A 13,794-nucleotide genomic window follows, 5' to 3' on the forward strand; every position below is an offset into this window, starting at 1 on the left:
AGTGGCACTATGACTCAAGTGATACAGTGCTCACCTTGAGTTGAAGAGCTAAAGGACAATGCCCAGGCCCAGAGTTCAAGCGCTATCACCACCAACAACAACAAAAAAAGCTTTTAAAATTCAAGTTCATGATCTTTTAAAAATTAGTCACTAAGTGTTCACAGTATTCACTCAAGCTGTATTTTATCTCCCTGCTTATAAGATATTTATATATTTATTATATTCTCTCCTTTTTATCATTACATTTTTTTTTTCTTTGTGCCAATCCTGGGGCTTAGGGCCAGGGTGCTGTTCCTGTTCCACTAGTTCAAGGCTAGTGCTCTACCACTTGAGCCACAACTCTATTTCTAGCTTTTTGGTGGTTAATAAGAGATAAATATCTCATGGACTTTCCTGCTCAGGCTGGCTTTTGAACCATGATCCTTCTGATGTCAGTCTCCTGAGTAGCTAGGATTATAGGCATGAGGCACTTGTGCCAAGCTTTACCTTTATTTTATTTATTTTTTTTGGTCAATCGTGGGGCTTGAACTCTGGGCTTGGGCGCTGTCCCTGCACTCTTCAGTCAAAGCAAGCGCTCTACCCCTTCCTTGAGCCACAGCACCACTTCCGGTTTTCTACCCGGGATGGCTTTGGGCTGGCTTTGAACTGCGATCCTCAGATCTCAGCCTCCTGAGTAAGCTAGGATTACAGGCATGAGCCACCAGCACCCTAACCTTTATTATTTTTAAAAACCAGGAATAACCAGGGGCCAGTGGCTCACACCTGTAATCCTAGCTACTCAGGAGGCTGAGATCTGAGGATCTCGGTTCAAAGCCAGCCCGGGCAGGCAATAAACCACTAGAAAATCAGAAGTGGCACTGTAGCTCAAGCTGTGGAGCACTCGCCTTGAGCTGAAGAGCTGAGGGACAGCGCTCAGGCCCCAGAGTTCAAGCCCCACAACTGACCAAAAAAAAAGAAAAAAGAAAAAAGAAACAGGAATAAATTTGGCTTGGTGTGATGACATACTACTGTTATCCCAGCTACTTGGGAAACAAAGATAGGAGGACTGCAGTTCAAGACTGGCCCAAGTGAAAGGCTTTTATATATGTAAAATTGGTCCATCATAAATTATACTGTTTATAATACATACTCATAAGATGACCTAGTACTAGAATTCAGGTTCTCATATCATGTTTAGGCTATAAAGACACTAATTAATGCAGATAGATAACTGAAATTAAACTCTTGAATTTGTCATCTAAAAACACTTTTATGAGCCATGTATGGTGGTATATGTCTATAACCCCAGCACCTGAGAGGCTGAGACATGAAGATTATGAGGTCACGTCTAGCCTAAGCTGCCTAGCAAGATGCTATCTCCAAACATAAAACTAAAACAAAATACAAATTCTTGTCACTGTTGACAGAATTCAATATACAGAAAAGTTAAAAGACATAATCTGCCACTTTAATCTCTCTCTAGAACACCAACCAAAAGTTTAGAAATGTTAACACTTTACGTACACTATTCAAAATTCCAGTTTACCTCTCTTTTAATAATGGGATCAGGATGGTCTAAGCATTCAATTATTGTCATCTGGTGTTGAAGAGCCAGAGTGGGATCCTGTTGGATGACATAGGTAAGAGCCTTCAGTCCTAGACACAAAGATTACATTACATGAAGTGACTTACAACAAGTACCCAGCAAATTTCAAACACTGTTTAAAATTCCTAGCAAAAAAGCCAATTTCCTTACCTAGATACTTGAGGTTTATTTTAGGTGACAGAACAAATTTTCCTATGCATTTGGCTGCCTTCTCAAGCAAATCTGATTTAGGATAAATAGAATAGACTGTGTGCACACATTCAAACAGAATAGCTGAAGAAGAAAAACATAAAAATGGCAGACTTATTAAGGCTCAAGAAAGAATACATTTCTGTAAGACTTAAACAAAATTTTCTACAGAAAATTTTCAAAGAAGAAATCTTTATTGTTTTCAGTCTTACTTTATTAGAATTTAAAAAAATTATATTACCAGTAATAAGACTGAGGCATTCACTTATGCACAAAGTATTTATCAAACCCCTCATGTGTGCCTGATAAATATTAATACCATGGAAGCAGCAGTGAGCAAAACTCAAAACACCTTCCCCTCCATAAGCTACCATTCTAATGGACATGCAGACAATCTTTCCAAAACTCCTTGAGGACTTTAAAATATTTTGCTTTCAAATAGTTTCTACCACTTATGTACAGAAATTATGTATGTAGTTTACTGCAATATAATAATTTTAAGTTGGCCTGAGTTTCAAAGAGAGGGTTATTATTCAAAAATCTTGCAATTACTTTAAAATTAACCTTTAATATATAAAGCATTCTATTGTACCTCTTGTTGGTGTGCTAGATGGACTTTCTAATAATGTCACGAGTCTTAACACTTTAGTGATTAAAGGAGACACTAATTTTTTTTTTCCAATTCCTTAAAAAAAAACATGAGTTGGGCCGGGTGCTGGTGGCTCATGAGCTACTCCGGAGGCTGAGATCTAAGGATCATGGTTTGAAGCCAACCCAGGCAAAAAAGTCCCTGGGAGACTCTTATCTCCAATTAACCACTTAAAAACTGGAAGTGGAACTATGGCTCAAAGTGGTAAAGAGCTAACTTTGGAGCAACAGAGCTCAGGGACAGTGCCCCAGCCCTGAGTTCAAGCCCCACAACCAACAAAACAAAACAAAACAAATGAACTGGCTGGGCAGCGATGGCTCATGCCTATAATTCTAGCTACAAAGGAGGCTGAAATCTGAGGACCTCAGTTTGAAGACAGCCCAGGCAGGAAGGTCTGTGAGACTCTTATTTCTAATTAAAAAAAAAAAAAAAAAAAAAAAAAAAAGAGTCAGAAGTGGTACTGTGGCTCAAACTATAGAGTGCTAGTCTTGAGCAACAAAAGCTCAGGGACAGTGCCCAAGCCCTGAACTCAAGCCCAGGACCAGTACCAAAGAAAAAGAAAAACCAAAGTCCTATGAGTTGAGGAACTGGAGCTTTGCCATGATCAGAAGAATCACTGAGACACATTAAAGTGCTGTATGTCCTAAAGAGTCACAGTATCAGAAATGAGACACAGCACTAACACAGAATCAGACTTAAAAGCAGATCTATGCACTGGGCACAGCTCCACTTGCCTAAGATCCTCACCACTCAGAGGGGAGGGCAGGAAGATGGTAAAGTAGAAGCCAGCTTGAGCCACACAATGATACTCTGAGTGGGTACTGGAGAACCAAAAATCTGAAAATACCAGCAGGCACACAAAAACATCCCAAGACAGGTTTGTTTTCAATTGATAACAATAAATTTAACTCAATATTAGAAAAGGTAATAGTTTCAGAGTATTACTATTATTCATAGTTTCTAACATAGATTTAGCCTACAATACTAAAAACATTAGTTATTACAAGAACATGTATATGTTACCTACCGTAAGTGACATTGTGATTTAATTCAGCTCTTCGTAAGGATTCATCAAGAACATCATACATTAATTCACTTGTCCTGTTTAAAAGATATTTTATTTGCAGTAGAATTACAGTATTCTAACCCAACAAAACATAGTTTTTCAAATTTCTCTCTCTTTAAAACTGAGGATCTACAGAAGAGAAGTGAAAGAAATTCATTTTATAGTAAAGTTATCAAACTTTACTTCAAATGATTTCATTTGCTCTTTTCCTGAGTTGAATTTCCTGTTCTACCAAACTTGGCTAGTTAGCAACTGAGGAAACACAGAGTTCGGTCAACTCTTCCCTCATCTGGTCCTAGTAGTCAAACCAGGTTATAATCTGCTTAAACAAATAAAATTTTTGTAACGTATAGTAATTTTTGTAACTATAGTAATATCTTTTAAATAGTATATTATCTGTTTTCTTAACCAGCTTGTTTTTTTAAAAAATATTCAAATACTAGTCTTTCCCCATAGAACAACTAGGTTCTTTAGCAAGAAAAATGTAACCTTCATTTATTTCTTTTTTTTTTTTTTGGTTCCGGTCATGGGGCCTGAACTCTGGGCCTGGGCACTGTCCCTCAGCTCTTGAGCTCAAGGCTAGCACTCTACCACTTGAGCCACAGCACCACTTCCGGCTTTTTTCTTATTGCTTATGTGGTGCTGGGGAATCGAACCCAGGGCCTCAGGCATGCAAGGCAAGCACTCTACCACTGAGCCACCTTCCCAGCCCCACCTTCATTTATTTCTAAAATTATTAAATTTTATATGTAGCAGCTACCTGTTTTTATGGTTGCTGATAACAGAAACAGCACGTAGTTTGAGACAAACAAAAAATCATGCAGTGCTTAAAGTGCCAGAGTACTCAGCCTCCAAGCCTCTAAAATTCCTGGCCAAGAAATCAATGTGAAAATTATTGCTTCCCAGTTGGTATTTTTGTATGCTTTACAAATTCAAAAAACAGTAATGGAAAAAAGACTAGCAGCAGCTGGGCACCAGAGGCTCATACCTGTAATCCTAGCTACTCAGGAAGCTGAGATGTGAGGATCACAGTTTGAAGCCAGCCCAGGCAGACAAATCCAAAATCTCCAATTAACCACCAAATACCTAGAAGTGGAGATGTGGCTCAAGAGGCAAGTGCCATCTGTGAGCAAGAATGCCAAATAAGAGCACGAGGCTCTGAGTTCAAGTCCCAGTATAAGCAAAAACTAAAACAAAAACACCGTTAAGTTATATACAAAGGTGTTGTAGAGAAATGATGCTATAAAACAAAAACATCAAAATAACCTGAGGATGTATAAATTTGATACCATGCACATTATGTTCCCTTCAGAACATTATGTTCCCTTCTTTTCTTTTTACAAACACATAAGTAGAAAAGTCAATTTTATGTACAAGTACTTTCATTCCATCTTGACAATCTAATAATGAGACTATAGAACCACAGCATAAAACACATTATACTATTTAAGCCTTCTTCCACCATGGCAGGTCTTACCAATCCTAAATAGCCAAAAATCAGCCAGGTGCCAGGGGCTCACACCTGTAATCCAAGCTACTCAGGAGGCTGAGATCTAAAGATCATGGTTCGAAGCCAGTCCGGGCAAAGAAGTCCATGAGACTCTCATCTCCAATAAACTATTTGGTAGAGTGCTAGCCTTGAGCAAAAGAAGCACAGGTACAGGGCCCAGGTCTTGAGTTCAAGCCCCAGTACTGGCACCAAAAACAAAACAAAAACAAAAAAGCAGCCAATACTATAAAACACAAGAAAATATTCAAATGGTAAGAAAAAGGCTTTTCGGGAAATTTTTTTCTTTCAATACTTTTAGAATCCTATTATGAAGTGACATTTTTACTCTGTCATATTGAGCTTATCATTTCTTATAACTTACAAGATTTATGTTGAAAAAAATATAAGTGGAGAAAAGATAGAAGAAAACATAGCTAAGTTGTACAACATTATACTCTTTATGTATCCATTTCTGAACCTAGCCTAATTACTATTCCACGGAGCTCTTCGAAGATAAGGAATCTTACTCAACTTTGTATATTCTTCAAATGAATTAAATAAAATTCTGTAAGTAAATTCCTTAACATCAAAGAGCATTATCTTTTTTAGAGGATAAGCGATAAAACCCCAATACTAAATTTTAAAATAGAATTCCAGCTGGGGACCAGGAGCTCACACCCATAATCCTAGCTACTCCAGAGGCTGAGCTCTGAGGATCATGGGCCTAAGTCAGGATAGGCAGGTAGTAAAGTCAGTGAGACTCTTATCTCCAATTAACTACCAAAAAAAGCTGAAAGTGGGGCTGTAGTTCAACAAAAGCTCAGAAACAGAGCCCAGACCCTAAATTCAAGCTCCAGGACTGGCATTAAAAATAAATAAATGCATTAAATAAATAAATAAGTAGAATTCCAGTGAGCTCAAACTAGAGCTCTCTATTAGTATAGTGTGGAATTACATAAAATAAAATTAGGAGAAACATTTCTAATGTGAATTTCCTCATCACTTTGGGTGTTGCAGCACTCCAATCAGGACTTGAGACTGATACACACAGGAAAAAGCTGACACAGTAATCAAAAGTGATACAGCCCAATTAGCACTGAGGAAGAGTTCACAGAAGATTGGTTCTGGTACGAAGATGAGAAGACATTTCTAGGAGCAATATAGGAGAAAACAGTCCCTCTGTAGAACTAGGCTAGAAAATTAGAACATGTATACCCCATACTATGACATCAATGTCAGAACATTGATTAGCAAGTCTTTTCTCAATATATAAGACTCAAACCAAGCCTCTTGATTGTAAAGGAACTAATATATAGTTGGATTTGCTCAAACAATAAAGGGGAAAAATCATGTATATATGCCCACAGAAAGAGAATGACAAAGTAAATGTGAATAATTGATGAGGTAGACAGGATGTGTAAAAGGACCTTCAGTATTACCTCATGGACTACTCAAAAATTTATGAACTTTTCACATTCATTGATCACTATTAAGTCAACAAAGCACTGGCAGAATGTGGATGATCATGAAACCTCTAAGTGACTAAAGCCTAAGCCAAAGTAAGACTAAAACCTCCAAGTGACTAAGTGCTACAGTATGGAGTCATTAAGTAACTTACTTAGAATGGTTTACCTTTGATCGTCTTTTCCTAGAAGTCCTAGTATTCTCAAAAGCTGAATCTGTAACCATGGTGCTGGCACATTGTGGTAATTGAAATCTACTGGGAGCTTTCCTCCAACTACTTGCTTTAAAATGGTTACAAAACTTCCAGTCAAGTCTTTATATCCAGATGGGTTCTCCTACATAAAAAAAGCAACTTTTTGATGATGTCTTATCAAATATGAAATAGGCTTGGTTGAAATGTCATATAAAACCTCCCTTAAAACATGCTCATTTAGTTTATGTTCACATTTAGTTTATGTTCACATTTCTTCTACGTTAAGACTCTTCTGGCTACCTAACCCAAAGATGAATCATCCCCAGAAAAGCTTGCACACTCTCTACTTTTTCCTTCACAGTTTAATCACATTTTAAAAGTTTTATAATTACATCACAGAATCCTTACTAGCCAGTATTAGGAAATAAAGTATAAAGTGAAAATAATTGGCATATTGAAAAAAAGCAGTAACACTATGACTCAAGAAAAATCAAGGCCTGTTTGCAATTTCTGAACTGTGTGTGTAAAAGACATGAGTTAAATTCTGGTACAAAAGCACTGGAGACTACATTTGAAGCCCTAAACATTCAAAGCCTTCAAAATTAATTACCCATATAGCATATAAATATACTTTTACTCCTGAATGATAATGCCTTGAATATCTCTCTGACTAATGTCTTGAACTAGGAAAATAAAATATATCCTTCTTGCTGAATGTTAGATTCTCCATTGCAATGATGTTTTCACAGGCAAATTTTTAGAAAGGAAATTTTAATATACATTAAATAGAGAATAAGATTCAATGTTAAATATATTTACACTACACCATTTTGTAACAAAATGCATATAACAGAAGAAGATAAGCTTTGGTTCTTTTGGTATTGGGGCTCAACCTCAGGACCTTATACTCTTGCTTGGCTTTTCTGTTCAAGGGTGGCACTCTATCATTAAGAGTCTCACAGACGTTTCTGTCCAAGCTAGCTTCACAATGTGATCCGCAGATCCCAGCCTTTTAGCTAGGATTACAGGCATGAGCCAGTAGCACCTGGTTAAATTTTGGCTCTATAATCATAATGAGTTCAACAACACATTTCATTCTGTGACAACAGGCATTTATAAAATCCCCCACAGCAATTTTATATTTTGATACAAATATAATTTTTGCACTGAGGACTGAGTATACTTTTGAAGACAAAGTTTCAGGCAATACACTGAGAGGGAATTGCTGAACTGGTACATATCCATCATGGTTTAGAAAAGTATTTTACCATACCATTTAACCTTCCTCTCCCCTTGACTACCCCAGTCTCAGTGCAGGCAGCCAACACTGTCAGCTATACCTGGTATAACCTGCACCTGCTCTTCTCTCTTCTACCAGCTGTTAGGTATCCCATGAAGCTGTATGAAAGAGATTCATTGCTTTAAAAACCTTCCCCTTTCAATCATCTTTCCCAGCCACCATTTTTCCACATTTCTGTAACATAAAAACACTACAGGCACTCAAAGCGCTCTAATTCTGTAATGATATCACAATTCACGCCGTCAACACTTGCCAAAATTACTATTAGAAAGTTAATATTGGGGGGGGGTTGGTAAGAGAAAAACTAGGAGAAATGAGGAAAGAGGTAACAATGTACAAAAAGAAATATACTGATTACCCAACTTACGTAAGTATAACCCCTCTTTACATCACCTTTACAGTAATAATAAAAAGAAAGTCAAATTAACAGCAAAAATAATGTTAATGAGGCATTTTATTGAAATGTATGAGTTTTCTTTTAATTCTAGTTATATTTTCCTATGGTAGCTACTCAGTACTTGCTAAAATTTCCAACTTACCTTAATCATCCTAAGGTATATGTGCAAAGAAGCAGCCATGACCCCAACATCTCTGTCACAAAGTGCTTTCCGGAACTTAATATGGATATGCTGTACTTGATTAGGAGCAATGAGATGGAATTTGTACAATGCTAGAACAGCTTTTCTTCGAATAATTTCTCTAAGGATGAAAAATTAAATTTCAACAATACAATGTGAGCCATCAGATACTTAGTTTGAATAGGTTATAGGCCAGATGATTTCAAAAAAAGAAACAAAGAATGATATATATATATCTTATCAGTTTCTTTATTCTAATGTAACAAATATAAAAAGTAGTTATTTCTAAAAATTAAAATCTCTCGAGATTTTTTTTCCCTATTTGAAATAAGGTCTCACTATGTAGATCAAGTTGGACTCAAACTCTCTATGTTACTTCAGCCTACCCAGTGCTGGAATTACAGCTATGTACAACCACATTTGGATCAAGAGGCTTTAACTGCCTATACTATATATTAAAAATTCCTCTAGTCACTTTTTCTGGCTTTTTCTTTTTATGTGGTACTGAGGAATGGAGCCTAGGTCTTCATGCAAACATTCTACCACTAATAAGCCACATTCCTAGCCCCTAGTATGCTTTTATTTAAGTGTTTGAAATCAAAATCAGGGCCTTGTAGATATAAGGCAAGTTTTCTAATACTTAGCTATATCCCAAGCTCTAGAACTTTTTTTGGCAGTGCTGGGGTTTAAACTCGAGACCTCAAGCTCATTCGGCCTGCTTGCTTAACTGTGACTACTTGAGCCACACCTCCAGCTTTGCTTTCTGCTGGTTATTTGAAGACAGAGTTGTACGGACTTTTCTGTCCAAGGAATGCCTCAAACCTTGATCCTCAGGATCTCAGCTTCCTTAGGAATTAGAATTACAAGTGTGAGCCACCAGTGTTAGCAATCAGTTAAAACAAGAAAAATTTCTTAATTCTCTAATTTCATTTTTTTTTTTTTTGTCGGTCATGGGGCTTGTACTCTAGGCCTGGGCACTGTCCCTCAGCTCTTCAGCTCAAGGCGAGTGCTCTACCACCACTTGAGCCACAGCACCATTTCCAGTTTTCTGGTGGTTAACTGGAAATAAGAGTCTCTTGGACTTTTCCTGTCCGGGCTGGCTTTGAACCCTGACCCTCAGATCTCAGCTTCCTGAGTAGCTAGGATTACAGGTGTGAACGAGGGTGCCTGGCCTCATTTTTTAAAATATTGTATCTAGAAATTGAGACAAGATAATAATAAGTTTAAACCAACAATAAGGAATTTCAGCTAGATTATTAAATGAGCATTTATAAATATCAATCAAATTAAAATTATATTAATATTTACCAAAATTAAATTCACATATTAAAATTTAATATTTATAAATGTTTTAAAATGTTTAATATTTCTTTGTTAACCTGCATGAAACTCAGCATACATCAAATTCAAGATCTCCTTGTGTCCTAAATTTTTGGGATTTCAGACTGAGCTACCAAAGCCAATTAAAAATCTTCTTTCTATTACAGACAAGCATACTCCAAATATTCTGAGGATGGTGAAGTGCAGGTATTACTCTTCTCCTTGAACTGCTTTTGTTTTAAAATCTCATGATAGCAGAAGAAAAGCACATGCTAGTCTCAGTGTTCATTTGTAGCAGATAATATTTAGCAAACATGAAGCAAAAATACAGAGATGGTATACTAGCTGGGTACAGTAAGGAGTGCCTATAATCCCAGGACAGGAGAAGCTAACATATTTTAAGTTCCAGGCCAGCCTGGGATATATTGCAATACCCAGGTGGGGGTTGGGGGGGGAGGGAAGGGAGTCCTCCAGACACCAGTGGTTCATGCCTGCAATCCTAGCTACTGAAGAGACCAAGATTTGAGGATTGAGGTTCAAAAACCAGCCAAGTAGAGATGTGTCGTAAGTGGTAGAGCACCAGCCTTGAGCAAAAAGAGCTAAGGAACAGCTCCCAAGCCCTGAGTTCAAGTCCTAATACTAGCCCCCCAAAAAAATTTGGAGAAAAGTACCTTCCCAGTATACTGAAGCTTTGTGTTCAGAGCACTTGAACTATTTTTCCGTTTTCTATAATTTTTCTTCATCTTCTAAACAACTTTTTGAGAATTAAGGAATTTCAAGCCTTTTTTGGGGTCGGTTGTAGGGCTTGAACTATGGGCCTAAGCGCTGTCCCTCAGCTCTTTAGCTCAAGGCAAACACTCTACCACTTGAGCTACAGCACCACTTCTGGTTTTTCTGGTGGTTTATTGGAGATAAGAATCTCACGGAGTTTCCTGCCCAGGCTGGCTTTGAACCATGATCCTGAGATCTCAGCCTCCTGAGTAGCTAGTATTACAGGCGTGAGTCACCGGCGTCTGACAATTTCAAGCCTTTATAGCTAAAGGAAAGCAGCACCATTGCTTGTGAGGGAAAGAAATGAGAGAAAAGCAAAGGATTCCTGATAGTAATGCTCACTTTAGAGAGGCCTTAACTTTAGAAAGCCACCTATCATTTTCTAAATCTGCAAAAACGTAAGGTCAATTCTCTTGGGAATTTTTCTGTAATAACTGATAATCAAAGAATATTCTCTATTGCAGTAGCATTAAGTTAGTTATAATAAACCTAGTATACTTTTTTTTTTTTGGTCAGTCATGGGGTTTGAACTCTGGGCCTGAATGCTGTCCCTCAGCTCTTCAGTTCAAGGCTGGCACTCTACCACTTGAGCCACAGTGTCACTCCCCATTTTCTAGTGGTCTATTGGAGGTAAGAGTCTCACGGACTTTCTTGCTGGGGCTGGCTTTGAACCATCATCCTCAGATCTCAGCCTCCTGAGTAGTTAGGATTACAGGCGTGAGCCACCAGTGCCCGGCTTAGTATACATTTTTATTTGAAATATACAGTAAAGACACTAATGCCAAAAGAATTTACTTACTTAGAATGCTGAAGTTTATCTTCTATTAAAGGAAGAACAGCTGGAATCATCTCTCGAGGGAAAATCTGGCTGACAACAGTAAGAGCCATACATATTTCCACCAAGTTAGTGCTCTGCAAGTCCTGGCATGATTACAAAGAAAACTTTCAGTGTAAAGTTTCAAACTAAGGATGGCAAATTTATCACTGCACTAAGCCTATATATTTAGTGAATTCTTCCCAGCTTTATATTTAATTTGTGCATTTATACTTATGTCACTTTTTTTTTTTTTGGTTGGTTATGGGGCTTGAACTCTGGGCCTGGGCGCTGTCCCTGAGCTCATCAGCTCAAGGTGAGCGCTCTACCACTTGAGCCACAGTGCCACTTCTGGTTTTCTGGTGGTTTATTGGAGATAAAGAGTCTCACAGACTTTCCCGGGCTGGCTTTGAGTAACTAGGATTACAGGCGTGAGTCACTGGTGCCCAGCTCTTATGTCACATTTTATGGGACTATCCCTATCTGTTTCATTTGCCTTAATAGAACAGATAGATAGATAGATAAATAGATAGATAGATAGATAGATAGATAGATAGGTGACAGGTAGATATAAATGGAAACTAATACAAAAGCTAACCATTTCTGTCTCCTTTATTATAGTGCTTAAAACATCTCAAACTACTAAACAATTTTATGAATTTTTCTAGTTAATCATGAGTAAAAATTTAAAACTTAAGTTGGGTGCTGGTAGCTCACATCTGTAATCCTAGCTGCTCAGGAGGCTGATTACAGTTCAAAGCTAATTTGGGCAGGAAAAGTCTGTGAAAATCTTATGTCTAATTAACCACCAAAACAAAAAAGCCAGAAGTGGAGCTGTGGCTCAAGTGGTAGATGGCTAGCCTTGAGCAAAAGAATGCTCAGGAGCAGTACCCAGGCCCTGAGTTTAAAAGCCAATACTGGCACACAAAAAAAGTAACTTTAAAATGCATATATTCATATTAACTTAAGGCACATATTTTATTAATCATTCTATAGAAACTTCAAAATACATTTTTAAATTTTTGAAAAGTTTAGCCCGGTGCCAGTGGCTGCAGCTGTAATCCTAGCCCCATGACCAACAACAAAAAAAAATTTTCTTTTGAAAAATGTAAGCTACTAGTAACTAGTAACTGTTTAAACTTCAGAAAATATTGTACAAATAGACACTCTACACTCACATATTGAAAGTCTAATGCACACAAAAAAAAAACAGGAAAAAGACTGATAATTCAATTATACTTCATTATTAGATCTGATTAGAAACTTAATAGGAAAAAATTGTGAGTACAGACTAAGTTATGTGTTTATCATTTGTGCAATTTTGCTAAGCAAGTATGTTTGTACCCATTGTAAATGACTTTTTGAATTTTAAAGATTGCAGTTACTCAAGTTCTATCTACATTCCTTTAGATTAATCCTAGAGGAAAAGACTACAGCATGCAGTTCCCCTGGCAAACAATCTGGTAATATGGTTATCATTCCAACTGCTGTCCCCAAACTCAATGACAATATGGACAAGAACAGCAGCAGGAGGAGCAACAACTCCAGTGTGTGTGTGTGTGTGTGTGTGTGTGTGTGTGTGTGTGTGTGTGTGTGTGTGTGTGTGTGTGTGTGTGTGTGTGTGTGTGTGTGTGTGTGTGTGTGTGTGTGTGTGTGTGTGTGTGTGTGTGTGTGTGTGTGTGTGTGTGTGTGTGTGTGTGTGTGTGTGTGTGTGTGTGTGTGTGTGTGTGTGTGTGTGTGTTGGTATTGGGGCTTGAACTCAGGGACTGGCACTGTCCATTAGCTTTTTTGCTCAAGGACCAGTGAGCCACAGCTTTACTTCTGGCTTTTTGCTGGTTAACTGAAGATAAGGGTCTCAAAGACTTTCTTAACTGGGCTGGTTTAGAACAGTTATCCACAGATCTCAGCCTCCTGAGTAGGTAGGGTAATAGGCATGAGTCTAGTCTTTCACTTAATCCTCAAAATTAGGTAAATTCCATTATACACCTTCATTATAAAAATGCAGAAATTGATTTTAAAAAGATCATTCTAAGCCCATTCTTTTAGCCTATCTACTTCCAAAATTACTGAATTCAATTGGATATGGAGCCATCTCAGAAACAGTAGAAATAGTTTCAGACCTCACATTAACAGACACATAGTACTTACCTTTACCACTGTATTCACAAGGAGAAGCAACAGTTCATGACTTTCATGTAGAAACAAAGAAACAGCCAGATAGCCTACAAAAAAAAAAAAGAAAGAAAGAACGGCCTCATTAGTACCTACCAAAAATATATTATTCCCAAGAAGTTATACAAAGCAATAATATAGTTTATGTTTTAAGTGTCAAACATAGTAGTCATAGGCAAACATAAAAACAAATTGTAAGCCAGA

The 13,794-nt window shown here is 37.5% G+C and overlaps 1 protein-coding gene across 1 annotated transcript in view; it reads right to left on the bottom strand.

Moving 5' to 3' along the window:
• The window catches only part of Ap4e1 (adaptor related protein complex 4 subunit epsilon 1), a 44,408-nt gene that overhangs the window by 21,098 nt on the left and 9,516 nt on the right, over positions 1 to 13,794 (bottom strand). The window contains exons 4-10 of the mRNA XM_069995420.1: positions 13,567 to 13,640; positions 11,404 to 11,525; positions 8,475 to 8,634; positions 6,611 to 6,777; positions 3,451 to 3,524; positions 1,736 to 1,858; positions 1,526 to 1,635 (exon numbers count right to left, since the gene is read on the bottom strand). Of these exons, the coding sequence (XP_069851521.1) occupies positions 1,526 to 1,635; positions 1,736 to 1,858; positions 3,451 to 3,524; positions 6,611 to 6,777; positions 8,475 to 8,634; positions 11,404 to 11,525; positions 13,567 to 13,640 (830 nt within the window). The remainder of the gene's footprint in view (positions 1 to 1,525; positions 1,636 to 1,735; positions 1,859 to 3,450; positions 3,525 to 6,610; positions 6,778 to 8,474; positions 8,635 to 11,403; positions 11,526 to 13,566; positions 13,641 to 13,794) is intronic.

The sequence above is a fragment of the Dipodomys merriami genome, unplaced genomic scaffold (assembly GCF_024711535.1).
Source record: "Dipodomys merriami isolate MVZ:Mamm:240054 unplaced genomic scaffold, mDipMer1.0.p SCAF_48, whole genome shotgun sequence".
In the NCBI taxonomy this organism is placed as follows: Eukaryota; Metazoa; Chordata; class Mammalia; order Rodentia; family Heteromyidae; genus Dipodomys; species Dipodomys merriami.